General features: G+C 36.7%; 1 protein-coding gene across 1 annotated transcript in view; it reads left to right on the plus strand.

Annotated features, from left to right (window-relative positions):
- Positions 1–14,583, plus strand: part of NUP155 (nucleoporin 155) — a 31,583-nt gene that overhangs the window by 1,757 nt on the left and 15,243 nt on the right. Inside the window, exons 3-17 of the mRNA XM_049794323.1 lie at positions 289–385; positions 1,518–1,588; positions 2,187–2,279; positions 3,079–3,245; positions 4,716–4,821; positions 5,367–5,440; positions 5,745–5,836; positions 5,969–6,066; positions 6,161–6,313; positions 6,576–6,676; positions 8,086–8,256; positions 9,309–9,419; positions 10,308–10,402; positions 11,924–12,012; positions 14,501–14,563. Of these exons, the coding sequence (XP_049650280.1) occupies positions 289–385; positions 1,518–1,588; positions 2,187–2,279; positions 3,079–3,245; positions 4,716–4,821; positions 5,367–5,440; positions 5,745–5,836; positions 5,969–6,066; positions 6,161–6,313; positions 6,576–6,676; positions 8,086–8,256; positions 9,309–9,419; positions 10,308–10,402; positions 11,924–12,012; positions 14,501–14,563 (1,581 nt within the window). The remainder of the gene's footprint in view (positions 1–288; positions 386–1,517; positions 1,589–2,186; positions 2,280–3,078; positions 3,246–4,715; positions 4,822–5,366; positions 5,441–5,744; positions 5,837–5,968; positions 6,067–6,160; positions 6,314–6,575; positions 6,677–8,085; positions 8,257–9,308; positions 9,420–10,307; positions 10,403–11,923; positions 12,013–14,500; positions 14,564–14,583) is intronic.

Consider the following 14,583-nt stretch of genomic DNA (forward strand, 5'->3'; position numbering starts at 1 on the left):
AAACAAACTTTTTTCTCCTGTAATCTTTTTCCCGATCTTTCTGTCAGACTCCCAGTAATGAACTTTGATATTGTTCATGTTCCCTTCATAACACTCCAAGTGGTAGCAAGGTCCATTTGTGCACACTTGCTGGTGGAATTAGTTTCTGTATGAAGAACTTTGAAGGTTTATGATACACAGTTTGTGTACTGCTGTGTATAAAGTAACATTTTTTTTTTAGATGCTTCAGAAGGGATTTTGCCTTTGCTAGCTGAAGTGCTTTTAGTCCTTACATCAGCAGTGCTTCAGATATGCAGTGCAATTGTATGATGGGAGTATTTCCAGATATTAGCAGAGCTTGGCTGACCATTGACAGTGACATCTTTATGTGGAACTATGAAGATGGGTATGTAGAAAACACATTCCTGATGATTGGTATTATACTGGAATTAAGCAACTGCAATAGTGGGAGATTGTTTACTGGTAGCACAGAGGTGTGCTATTCAGTTTAACTTACTTTGATTCCTTTTAGGTTTAACTAAAATTTTTGGATATTAAGTGTTTAAGTATTTTTAAGAGTTAGTAATATTGCTGCCAAATCATCTAGAGATGAAAGAAAGGAAGATGCATTTGGTTAGGGTTAGACATAGCTGATACACTAAAGTTATTGCTGCATTTATGCTAGGGCTTTGCTTATGCCAAAAAAGAAAAAACTTATACTAATTGCCTAACTTTTCTAAGTAGATTTACTAAGTACTCTGATTCATGTACAGTGGCCAATCATTCCCACAATAATATAGCATTAGTACTTTGAAGTATTGTAATTGAAACTCTCCTGCCTAGCTTATTTTAAGGATGCATAGAACTGAAAATGATTTTATTATATTTTCAAATGGCAGTGATATGTTTATAATTTGCAGGCTTGCTCTTTTATTTGCCTATTCATTAATTATTTTAGTAAGAATTGCTTTGTACATATTGTTGCATTTCTTGAGAAGATTAAAGTTCAGATTGTGGCTCATATAGCTCCTATCCATACGTTTACATTGTGTCACAGTACATTAAATACATTCCCCTAATAAAACAACAATGCATGATGTTAATCATAAGGTGCTGGGGAGCAGGTTGGGAATTCTTGCTTTAGATAATTTTCATGGGGAAAAAAAAAATCATGTAAGTTCCTCCCTCTTGGTGTTAATCAGCATTACACATGCTGCATCGTGTAATTCAGAATAGACTGTATGAGTTAACAAAATCCAAAAATATAAAATACTGCAGTTAGGTTTCAGGTTTGAAACTCAGCTATAGGGGCTTCAAGCAGGCCAAATGATTGCCGATACAGTTTTGCTGTGAAACTTCTTTGTCATTCCATTCTTCTGGACCTGCTTTCACCCAAAGTAAAAGATGTAGATGGCTTCAGAGTGTTATGATAAGTATTATAATTTTTAAATATACAGATTCTGATTTTATTTACTTTGTTATGTGATACTACATGACAAGTTTTATTCAGGTTTTGGGCTTTTTCTTCTTGTTGACAGGGGAGATCTGGCTTATTTTGATGGCCTTAGTGAAACTATTCTTGCAGTGGGTCTTGTAAAGCCAAAGGGAGGTAAGAAATATATGACAGTGACTAGAATTAGGCAGTTATTGAGCCTTCTGTATGTTTTTTATATATGTGAAAACCTGTATTTTGTGTATGTGTATATATGTATACACAAGATACATGGGTTTGTTTCGTTTTTAGAAACGTGATATTAATTACAAGCCAAAAATAAGTATAGTTTAACATCATTTACACTGATAAGCTTGCATGATTTTGCCACATCGTATTCTAACATTTGTGCTGTTTATAAATTTACACATTCAGGAGATAACTTCCATGAGATCCTAGTTTCTAGCCCTCCCAGTTCTTCTTGTAGCTACTGCTTAGGTAACATTGAAGTCAAAGTTGAATTGGCAATAGGTTGAATTTAAAAGAAGCACATTAAAAGAAAATGTCATTTTAAAGATCCTGTATTTCATGAACTAGAAGCTGAACTGCTTACTGATCCCCCTTCCTAATTCTAGAGTTTCACAGATCATTAGGTCTTAAATATGACTATTCCCTTTAATTAGTTGATGTGTCTTTCCAGTTGATACATTGGATACATCATTGTGATCTGAGAGGCTAGCTGCAAACTAAAATTTTATTTTCTCCCCTTCTTTAGGTATCTTCCAGCCTCATGTACGACACTTACTTGTTCTGGCTACCCCTGTGGATATTGTGATTTTAGGGTTGAGTTGTGCTAATATACAAGCAGGTAATTCTCTCTTCTCCCTTCATTCTCACTTGTGCATTAACAAATACATCTAGCTGTTTTATTAGTAGTCATTTAAAAAATAAGTTAAAAAAATAAAACAAGACCATGTGCTAAGTGCCTTGCTAATTTTTAAATCATGTTACAGTCAGGGGGAAATAATTTTATGGGGTTTGCAGTTGCTGGATTCTGGAGTCCCATAGGAGCATTGAGTTGTATTACTCACCTGTTTAACATAAAAAGAGCTTCTGAAACAGGTGCTCCTGTTAATTAAAAAGCATGTTGGAGAGGGAGAGAAGAGATGGGCTTCAATCTTGGAACTGGTGAATACAGTTCATTAACCTGGTTGACATTTGTATTCCAACCACAGAAACTAAGAACCTGATACCTTTTTTTTTTATGCTATATATATTAAAAGAGAAAATACAGAATTGTTTGCAGAAAGTGATGAGAGGATTTCAATCTTCTGCTCTCTGTTTAGACTATCTTGATGTGAAAGAGAAAAAAATTGGAGATCTGTGTTTTAAACTTGTGATTTAGAGGAGATGACGATGTATGGAAATGAAAAACACTGCATTTTCTTACTTGGAAACTTATACAGAGAATTTACTTTCAATTTTTTTAAAAACAGCAGATTTCTTACTCTGCAGTTCACTTGGGAGAATAGCTATTCCAGAATGTGTTTAGTAATTAATGAAATTTGCTGTAAATTTTCCTGTTTTCCAGAATGCTTCTTTTCACAGACCTGTAATATTTATTAGAACAACTTTAAAACTGAAGAAGATTTATTTATTTATTTAAGGTACTGGATCGCTCAATGACAGTATGTCTGGTGGAATGCAGCTGCTACCAGATCCTCTCTATTCGCTCCCTACTGACAATACTTACATTCTGGCAATAACATCTACTGATAACGGACGTATCTTTTTGGCTGGAAAAGATGGCTGCTTATATGAAGTAGCATACCAGGTGACTACAGGTTTTATACACAGGCATTTTTCATTGTTTCACTGTTGTGGGATCTAGGCACTAAGTTCTAAAACGTGTCAGGTTTGCTTTTTCTTGCGTAGTTATGTTGCATGTTGAGAAGGGCAACCAAGCTGGTGAGGGGCCTGGAGCACAAGTCTTGTGAGGAGCGGCTGAGGGAGCTGGGATTGTTTAGTCTGGAGAAAAGGAGGCTGAGGGGAGACCTTATCGCTCTCTACAACTGCCTGAGGGGGGTTGTAGTGAGGTGGGTGCTGGTCTCTTCTGTCAGGTGGCTGGAGATAGGATGAGAGGAAATGGCCTCAAGCTGCACCAGGGCAGGTTTAGGTTGGATATTAGAAAAAATTTCTTTACTGAGAGGGTTGTCAGGCATTGGACCAGGCTGCCCAGGGAAGTGGTTGAGTCACCATTCATGGAGGTATTCGAAAAGCATGTAGACAAGGCACTTCAGGACGTGGTTTAGTGGGCATGGTTGATGGTTGGACTCAATGATCTTGAAGGTCTTTTCCAACCTAAATTATTCTATGATTCTATGGCTTCTGTCGTGGTTTAACGTCAGCCGGCAGCTAAGCATCACACAGCTGCTCACTCACCTCACTCACAGTGGGATGGGGGAGAGAATCAGAAGGGTAAAAGTGAGAAAACTTGTGGGCTGAGATAAAGACAATTTAATAGGTAAAGCAAAAGCTGTGCACACAAGCAAAGCAAAACAAGGAATTAATTCACTACTTCCCATAGCAGGCAGCTGTTCAGCCATCTCCAGGAAAGCAGGGCTCCATCACACATAACGGTTACTCGGGAAGAAAAAAAGCCATTACTCTGAACGTTCCCCGCTTCCTTCTTCCCCCAGCTTTATATGCTGAGCATGACATTATATGGTATGGGATATCCCTTTGGTCAGTTGGGGTCAGCTGTCCCGGCTGTATCCCCTCCCAGCTTCTTGTGTACCCCCAGCCTGCTCGCTGGTGGGGTGGGGTGAGAAGCAGAAAAGGCCTTGACTCTGTGTAAGCACTGCTCAGCAGTAACGGAAACATCTTGGCATTACCAGCACTGTTTTCATCACAAATACAAAACATAGCCCCACACTAGCTACTGTGAAGAAAATTAACTGTATCCTAGCCAAAACCACGACTTGGTTGCACAACAGCTGTGACATCTTAGTGTAGATGCATTTCCTTTGAAGAAGTAGTAATTATATGAGGAATAGCAATGCACCTCTGGTCAACTTAAAAAATAAATTAAAATTGTGACATCCTGCATCCTTTTTTACGTAAAATTTTCCTTCTAATGATAACCTATTTCTTTCAATTGAATAATACATACTTTTTCAGTTAAATCAGTGGTGTGTAGTTAGATTTTTACTTGTTTTCATACTTGTCCTGTTAAGGACTTTTACTACTAGTTTGGTTGTTGTTTTGTTTTTTCTTTCAACACTGTATTTGTTTTAAATTGTAGGCTGAAGCAGGCTGGTTTAGCCAGCGCTGTAGAAAAATTAATCATTCAAAGAGCGCGCTGTCTTTCCTTATTCCTTCATTGCTACAGTTCACATTCTCAGAGGATGGTATGTATTGATGTTAAAGACTTACCCAATAATTTAATGTAACCTTTTAAATAATACTACCAGGAAGTCAGACTGAAGAGTTTCCTCATTCAGAGCATTTAGTTATTGTCAATGAAATTTGCAGTGGTTGACAGTTATAAAAATCAGCTCACTTGTTTGTGTGTCTAGTTCAGATTACGGATACCAAAGCCTGGAAAGTTTGACATTTGTGATTAAGGTTAGTGTTCTGTAGTACCAAATTAATATGTGCTTAGTGGGATCACTGCAAAGAGAATCTTTAAGTAAACAATTTTTCCCCGTTTCACTGTTCAGTGGAAAATAATTTGAAATTATGATGCAATTTGTGGTTCTTTTTTTTTTAGTTTACTAATAATTATGAGAAATTGATTGCTGTTTTAAATCACTTCTGGTAGGAGTCCTGTGTGGGACTCTGCAGTTTTTGTTAACTTACAATTAATTATTTTATAGATATTCTGTCTTAAATTTGTTTTCACCAAATCCAGTGTTGATTTGCTGGTTCTCCCTGTTTTCCCCCCCATCCCCAGATCCTGTAGTTCAAATCGCCATTGACAACTCTCGAAATATCTTACACACCCGCTCAGAAAAAGGAGTGCTGCAAGTATGTGACTTCTTCTAATGACCGTTGGCAATGTTACTAATGTGTATATAACTTAAGTTTTCCTCAGTACCTGAGAATTCTCTTAGGTATGTCAGGATATTATTGTAGTTTATCTTTTTGTAACAAAGTGTGTGCTGAAGACCTAAAATACTTTCTTCTGAGGAAAGAGTAGCCTTTTGATCTTCCCCTCAATTATATGGAAACTTGAGGATGAAATAAAAATAGACTTTGAGTTGCTGCTTGATAGGTGAGGCTGTATTAATCATTCAGCTGTAAATCACTAAGTTGTATTATTGAATTGCAGGTTTACGATTTGGGACAAGATGGTCAGGGAATGACCAGGGTTACTTCTCTTTCACAAAATGCTATAGTTTCTGCTGCTGGGACCATTGCCAGGTATATTTATGACAATTGTAATGTAAGAGGTTTTCTTTAAGGCCAATAGTTTCATCCTGTATTTTTGAAGAATGTTGTTTGCTTATTTCTTCGGATTGAGAGTCTATGGGATTTTTTTGCTTTGTTTTTTAGAACAATAGATCGCTCTGTATTTAAGCCTATTGTTCAGATAGCAGTGATTGAAAATTCTGAATCCATAGACTGCCAACTACTAGCAATCACACATGCAGGTGAGAAAGCAATAGTAATTCCTCCCCTTTTAAACTGACAAATGGCATCTGCACAGTTTAGCAAAATTGTGACCTTTTTTTATCTTTTGTTCAGGTGTCCGACTGTATTTTAGTACTTCACAATTTAAGCATCCAACAGCTCGTCCCTCCACGTTAACCTTGGTTCATGTCCGTTTGCCGCCTGGATTTTCAGCTTCTTCTAATGTGGAGAAGCCCACAAAGGTTCACAGAGCTCTGTATAGCAAAGGTAAGCAGTGGAACACAGCTCAGAGATTTTATTTTAGACCCATTTTTGTTCATACCTTTTAGAGGAGATGGCAAATGGGGTTAAAAGTGACCTTCTGAAGAACCCTATGACATAGAAACTCAGGAGATACTATTTGCTGTTCAGATTGCATGATTAGGACTTAAAGATTGATTTTTTACTCCATAAGGAATGAGTTAATGGATTTGCAGCTAATGCATGATTATTGCTTCTAATACAAACTTAATATTGCTGTTCTTGTTAGGGGTCCTGCTGATGGCAGCTTCAGAAAATGAGGATAATGACATCCTGTGGTGTATCAATCATGATTCCTTCCCTTTTCAGAAGCCAATGATGGAAACACAGGTACTCAAGCAACCTTTTTTACAATTTTGATGGAATCTAGATGAGTTTTCCTTTCTGATAACAGGTACTTGAATAATACTATCTGCAAATGGGTAGTTCACATAAAACTTCCATGAGGAGCTTGGAAATGCTTACCAAGCTATATGCTTAAAAAAAAATAGTAGGCAGTTTTGTCTGTCAGTGAATGGGGACTGATCTCTGAGTAGGAATTCCTAGTCCAGCCATACTTATAGCTTGATGCGTGCGATGTATCAAAAGCAATTGCATTGACTTCTAAGAACTTGACTTCTAATTAACATGTTTGAAAAGTTGTCTAGCATGCTGCATATTGTGCACAAGCACAGGAAGACATGGTCCGCAGTCCCTAGTGGTGTTTTTGATGAGGATAAAATTTGGCAAACATTGTTTTAAATATAGGTGCTAGAGACTTTGGGTTTCTTTTTAAACTGATACGCAACGTCTTCATTAAATTTCAGACATAATCAATTTCTTCATTATTTCATGGGGTTTTTTTCTGATTTTCTTTTTCCTAATTGTTACGTAAGTGGGCTTGTAAGAGGAGTTTGAAGTGGGTTAGTTGCCTTATGCATCAGTTCAGGGAGAACATTCCAGGTATTCCAGCTCTGAAGGAAGTCAGAAGTCTGCTGAAGTAGAGGAGTGACATGTCAAAACCAGTATTATTGGAGGAGCAGTGGTAAAGTTGAAGTAAATGGAGAGACTTTGTAAGTTAAAAGTTTCAAAGTAAGGTTTTGATTTATCTGCTGGTTTAATAACTTACAAAGGAGTTTTATAATTTCTCCAGATCCCTTGCCTGCAAAAACTTACACATAAATATCTGAAGTGCTGACCTCTCTTTTTTTCCAAGGCATTTGACAGTAACAGACAGCTAGGTTTCCCAAACAAAACTGCAGTCTGTTCTTGAGCAGCAGTTCCCTTGTCAGCATCCAGTGTTGTGGAATGTCTTCGCTACCGTATGTCTCTTGAGTTGAAGTACTGTTGCCAACTGTGAAAGTCTCTTAAACCTTTATCATTCAGCTGCCACATTTTTTGTTTCTTTAAGAAATTATGTAAATTCATGATACCTTTGGTAGTTTGTTCTGATTTGGTTAGCAGATAGTTGCTGTTTATATTGTAGCAGCGTTAAAGGATCCCACTTTGCAAGTTGTTTTACATTTAAATACAAAACACTATCCCTGTCCCCCAAAAGCAACAGTATATATAGAGCTGCAAATTTGGTGGTAACCCTCTGTTAGACAATACAAGAACTTGCTTATTTTCTTTGGGTTTTCTTGTGTCAAGAATAGATTTTGATCTGTGTAGTTTTAAATGGTAAATAATAAAATATCATCATGGATGTACAAAATCCATGTCTGTTACCAAAATTTGGATAATATCTATCTGTTGTTCAGATGACTACCCGTGTTGATGGACATTCCTGGGCTCTTTCTGCTATTGATGAATTTAAAGTTCAGAAGATTGTAACACCGCTAAATAAAGACATTATTCCAATAACTGATTCACCTGTTGTTGTGCAGCAACACATGCTGCCACCTAAGAAGTTTGTTCTCCTTTCAGCCCAGGTGAGTATTAGTTTTCTTAATATAGGCAATCAGGACACTAAGTATAAAGTTGGCAGACTGATCGAAACCTGTCTATGTTTATTAATTTTGGATATGTTTTATGGATTATATTCTGAACATAAAAAGGAATAAGGAAGAAGGTTGTTGAAACCATCCTTACCTATTTTAAATTTACTCAAAGCTATTGGGCCAGCTTCTCTTTTACAGTGTATTAATAGTTTTTGTTGGGTTTTGGAGATCCTTGTAGGTACAGATCATCTGAGAAGTTCTCTTAACCTTGGTTACACTCATGATTATATGAAATTGAAACAGACACCAGCTGCCCAAAAAATATAGTTTGAGTCAATATTCTTGGCAATTGAAATTTGAATAAATAATATCTTCTTTGTCGTAGAAGTCATCTCAAAAGGGTTTTTTGAAAGGGTTTTAAAAACAAAACCCACAAAAAGAAAAAAGGAATTAACTTCCCTACTTCTGTTTTCTGGTTACATATAGCAATGTTTTAGGGCACTTAATGTCTTAAACAGAAAAAATAAAATCAATCATTAATGTCTTGCAACCTTTAGACTCAACCTGCATTTGTTTAATGGCAGCTGTTTTGTTAAAGGCACTAATTAGACCCTCTTCAGTAGTTGGTATGGATGCAGGCAAGATGATTTGAGTGTAGTCTTACCGTGCCCTTGATCCTGAATTCAAGCTTTTTTTTCCAGGCAGTTTTGAGGATTTGCAAGATACATAAAGCCTTTCTTTTCTGTATATACTTGCTATATGTTTGTATTGTATGCTTCATATTAGGCTAAGAACAGCAAAATTAACTCAGTTCATGGAGAATTTATAGCCATTGCAGTATTTTTCTTGCCTTTCCTAGACTCACTAGAGAATTTTCTGCATGTGAATGGGAACTGGGCTTCAGGCACCATTCATGTTATAATTTGATCAATAGTGTGACAAAGGAAAATTCAGAATGCTAAAGATAAGCATTGTGGGGAGGGGGTGTTGGGATGGCTAGAGGAAAGACAACTTTATTCTAACTTAGTTTGGGTTACTTTTAGGGGAGTTTTATATTTCATAAACTCAGACCTGTCGATCAGCTGCGGCATCTGCTTGTCAGCAATATAGGTGGAGATGGAGAAGAGATTGAAAGATTTTTCAAGTTGCATCAGGTAAGAACTTTTGACCTGTTATGAAAAGTGGAAGCTTTATAACATTTATGTAAATCTTATCACTTTCTTTAACATCTTTTTGTTGTTGCTATAAACTTCTAGTTAACATTTCATTTATCAGTTAAAGTATTAGCTTTTCCTCCTGTATTGTGTACATAAAACAAGATTGTGTAATGAGAAACAACTTCTTATTTTATGATATCTAAAAATGGAAGTGTAATACACTTTCCCTGAAATTCTCATGTGTCTTGTACGCAGAAGTATAATATAGTTCTTAGTTTCGGAAGGAGGTTCATCTAAGAGCAGGGGAGGAAGACTTTCTAAAAAACTTTAATTCCTACCACTACAAGAGATTTTTACATTTTTAAGGCTAGTAGAAATGTGGATAATTGCTCTGTTTTTTTTGTTTAAGGTAAAGGAAGCTATTGTGGATTACAATTTTAATTTGACTAGTACCGATTAGTATCTGTAGTGAATGTTCACTCTATTCTGTTGTGCTTTGATAGGACGTTAAGTGATATTTTAACATGCCATTAGAATATGCAAACCGTTATTTATATAGATTTTCTTCTTCAAACACAATCTTAATTTACGTTTCTGTAGAAATTGCGTGAATCTTAGTCATAATTAGGTGACACACGTGGAGATTGTCTCCTGCCAGTAATCGTACTGAGTTTGCAAAAACTGTATAATAAAAACTTACCTGCCACAGTGGGATGCCTCACCATGATTCACTTCCTGTCTATAATCGGGAAGAGCTGATTTCCTTGCCTTCTAAATAAAACAATGCAAAAAGTAGTTACTGTTTAGTTATTGAGCAATATAACCTTTATACTTTTCTTATCAATGTGATACAAGCTGCCACACTAATAGTATAATATGCTCTAGGAGGATCAGGCCTGTGCCACTTGCCTTATCTTGGCCTGTTCTAATGCTGCATGTGATAGAGAAGTATCTGCCTGGGCTACTCGAGCATTCTTCAGGTAAGTTTCAGTTCTGTAGGTTGTTCTGAATATTACGCTCAGGATCACTACAGGCACTAAATAATTGTACAGGCTCTTTAACCTGCTGCCTGAGCGAGCGTTGTTTTAAAATGAGCATAGGCTATTAAAATCTGGTAAAATATGCTTTTGCACTAATTTAGGGCTCATCAACAAAGGAAGCTTCCTGTAATGGTGATTTCTGGTTCGTTCCCCTTTTGGATGCTTCTATTCCACATGTAGAGGCGGCTATTGAAAATGTAGTTGAACCTGCTTGAAATGCCTTTATCTGTGCTTCACAGTATCCCAGTTCTTTGAAGTGCAGTGTGTAGTAGTATCTTTAAAGACACCAACTCAGACAGCTGGAAAAAGAACAGACAAATTTTTTAAGTTTTGTGGAGTTTTCAGGTTTGGGGTTTTTTTGTTTTGGTTTGGTCTGGGTTTGGTTTTTTTTTCTTAATGTATTATAGTTATGTATGCTGTTCACCATTGTGCCAAGGAAATTTATTTTCAAATAGATTTACCCTGTTCAGAGCCTGATGGCTCTTGGTCATAGACGTTGGTTTTTATTTTTGGAGGGGAGGTGATTTTTTGGTTTGGGTTGGGTTTTTCCACTGCAAATTGAGTGAGGAAGTACAGGCTTCTACTCTGGAGGATTAATTTGTCATCAATGTATCTTACGGACTGCATATCCTTGGTATGGTGCAGATACATGTATTTTCATTAGCTGCATTAAACAAGTTGGTGTCTTGTGAGTCTCTTGGCTGTCCTCACAGGGCATGTAGCCTGGAGGAAGAAAGGGTTTTGGTAAGATACTGCTGTTGAAAGTGATGATAAAATGTGCAGCTTTGACTGTGTGTTTGTGCTAGAGTTCAAGTGTTATGCTCCCAAAAGCTTGCTTGTTCTTTTCCAAAACTTGTGCAGGTGTTAGATCAAGTCAGCTATTCTGAGTAGGCTGTGAATAGCTGCTCTTTGTTAAACTCAGTTACATTACAAGATCTGAGAGAAAATGTGGATGATAACTCTGGAGAGATGGGAGTTAGCAAGGGAAGATGTAAGAAAGTGCTCCTGTAGAGGTACAGGAGAGAGATGGATAGAAATTACTTGTGGACAATAGAAGGATAAGCACAGGTCATCTCAACTGTGTCCTCCCTTCCCCTTTCCGGTAGAGGCAAACCTTAAAAAGGTACTAAAGCATAAGCCTGATTTTGAGAATTGGTAAATTTGTCTTCAAAGCCAGGTCATATCATATCACCACAGAACTTAAAACATCCACAAAAAAAAAATTTTAGTTGTTCTGCAATTGCATATGTTAATGCTTTTCATATAACACGTATTCAGTTAGTTTTCTTTTCTTCTGCCAAAAGTTCATACAGTCACAAATATTTCTGAAAAATTTTGCTGGTTTTTTTATTCCCCACTTTAAAAGAACACCAAAATTTCTGTTAATTCTCAAAGACATGCAAATTAAATGGGACTGTATATGAAATGTGAGGAATTTTTGTCGTTCCATGTAAACTTTAGGTATGGTGGTGAAGCACAAATGAGATTTCCGTCAGCTCTGCCTCCTCCAAGCAATGTTGGACCTATTTTGGGTTCTCCTGTTCCTGCCGGTAAGTAGCAAGCATTTCATGGTTTTGAACAGTTTTTTTTTTCCTTAAATATGTTGTATTTTGTCGTTTCACAAGTACCTGTGTTCTTGTCTGAAATAGTCCTTGATTTTCCACTCACTGGCTAATTAATTACAGAGTTTTTTCCATTTCTCTTGAGCGATTTTTTGATTTAGTGAGAGGGTGACGTGACCTCAAACTATGTCTGGGTGTTGCATATAATCTGTTAAGATTATGTAAAGAAGGTATACATTTATTGCTGCCAGAGGCACTTCAGCAGCCAGAGAACAATTTATCAATACTATAGTTCAAACTTTACAAAGATTAGTTGGTTGTTGTGTGGCTATAGCAGAGTATCTTCTTATAATGTCATTGTCATACCTTTGCAGATATGCTTATGAGAAGAAAAGTTTTGATCAAGAAATGGATTAGTTGTTTGGAGTGATTCTCACTGTAAAAGCTCTAGCTTCAACACTGGGTTTCTGCTTAGGTTGTCAGTGCCACCTACAAATGAGAATAGTGCCTATTCTTTTTCCTCAGAACTTGATGCTTATTGGAGTGGAGGCCTTTCTGCATTACTCGAATTCACTTAAATTTCTACAGTTGCTTCAGGAAGTTGTCCCTTAACATGTATTACTCAACTCCAGATCTTAAGAGTTTTTAAAAAAGAACTTCATAATCATGAATTTGGAACTCTGGTTGAATTACTGAATTTAATTAATTATTTTTTTTAATCAGTAACTTGTTAATTTCCAAGATCCTTTACCCTTATCTGACATGTGGCGTTCAATCTTGCCATCAGACTTGGAAAAAACTTGATTTTCTGGAATGCAATAAAAGTCCATTTCAGTACCATTTTTGACATATATCCAAATTCCTAAGTATTGGAGAAAGGTGTGCTGAACTGGGATGAAGTTTTGGAAAAACAGTTGACTGTCTTTTTCAGAATTCTTAACTAGTACTAAACCATTATGAAGAGTACCTATTTTTAATGCATCAGTGGCATCATTTTTCAAGCTTGATGGTGTGGAACAGTAGCAATGTGAGCAGGAGCTGAGGCAAGACTTAAGAATGGAAAATTAAATCTGAGTTGGAGAAGACAGCAGCTATGGGGAGGACAGGTGCTAGGAGCAGACTGAAAATGAAAGTAAGGTGTGGAGGAAATAACAGGAAGCTCTGTCATCAATAACATGTCTCCTTTTAGAAGTGAATATATTTTTCCCAAGTCTAAATGTTTGGATATTGTTATCATTTGCTGTGTATATGCCTTTTTGAAACCTAGTATCAAAGCACGTGTTTCCATTTTGCTTCAGTGACAGGTCCAGGTGGAAGATGGCACCATTCTTCTGCTACTACTTACTCCGTTTGCTCAAAGGGTAGAGAACTGTCATGTGAAATTAAGATTCTGATATTGTGGATGTCCCACATGGTGGGTCAGGCAGTGCTGACAGAAATTGATTAAAACACCTTGAAATTTTGCATGCGAAAGTACATTGCAATAATGTTATTAAAAAGCCAGGCACCTTTAATGTAGTTCTCGCTTTTTCTCACTGTTTAAAGTCTAGTCATGCATTCGCTTGCTGCTTTTCTGTAAGTTTGTGCTTTGCTTGGCACACAGGTGAATGTGCTCTGAGAATGCATTGGCACTGTTTAGTGAAAGACTTTGTTATCCTTTGTGCTGTTGTTTGTTGCCAAGTTGAGAGAACTACAGTGAATACGGCAAGAAGGACTGATTCTTTGATAAAAGGCGAATTTTCAGAGTGCCAGTTTTCTTGCCCTTTCTGTGATATATCATCTCACATTCTGATGGTACATGGACATTTTTGTAGATGACCACACGTGTTCCTTATATTTTGGGCTCTTAAGTTAAGTATTCAGACTTAATTTGCAGAAGAGTTGAGTATTCACAGCTGAATCTGAGGCTGTGGATAGTCTCAAACTGAACATTCCAAGTTAACGGTGTTGCTGTAGTGTTTGTCCAATGAACATGTAAAAAATGCCTCATGTAAAAATGCAGAGTAACAGTACCAGTTTCTTTCAGTTGAGTGCTTTGACGGTAAAATTGATATTCTTTGAAAACATGTAAATGACTGAAAGTGAGTGCTTTGAGAATAGGTGCCTGTATCAGGAATGGGAGCAGTCAGAAGGTGCAGAACAAGAAAAGGTATGCAGACTATTATATCCAATGCAGGGAACAGATGGTGTGCAATAAATAACACGTGAGTGCTGGGGAAAAAAATATGCTTAATAATCGCACTTGAAAGAAGTGTATCCATTCGGCTCACTTACAGAGTGTTGTTTTGATAAGAAATGAGTGCAATTTGGTATTTAACTGTAAATAAAAGCTGTTGGAATGGTTCTAACTTAAAGTACTTTATTTAACAACTTTGCTGCTTTTGCACAGGGATTTTATGGGTTATATTTTGGTTTGGAGTTTTTTATTTGTTTATTTTTTTTAAACAAACTTACCTTTATTTCTTTTCCCTTTTAGGTTCCCCCTTGACTGTTGATAGTCCATATCCTAATCTTAGCTTTTTGACAACACCTGGGCAGGGTAATGCCTTCTTTTCCCTT

This window comes from Accipiter gentilis, chromosome Z (genome assembly GCF_929443795.1).
Source record: "Accipiter gentilis chromosome Z, bAccGen1.1, whole genome shotgun sequence".
Classification (NCBI taxonomy): domain Eukaryota; kingdom Metazoa; phylum Chordata; class Aves; order Accipitriformes; family Accipitridae; genus Astur; species Astur gentilis.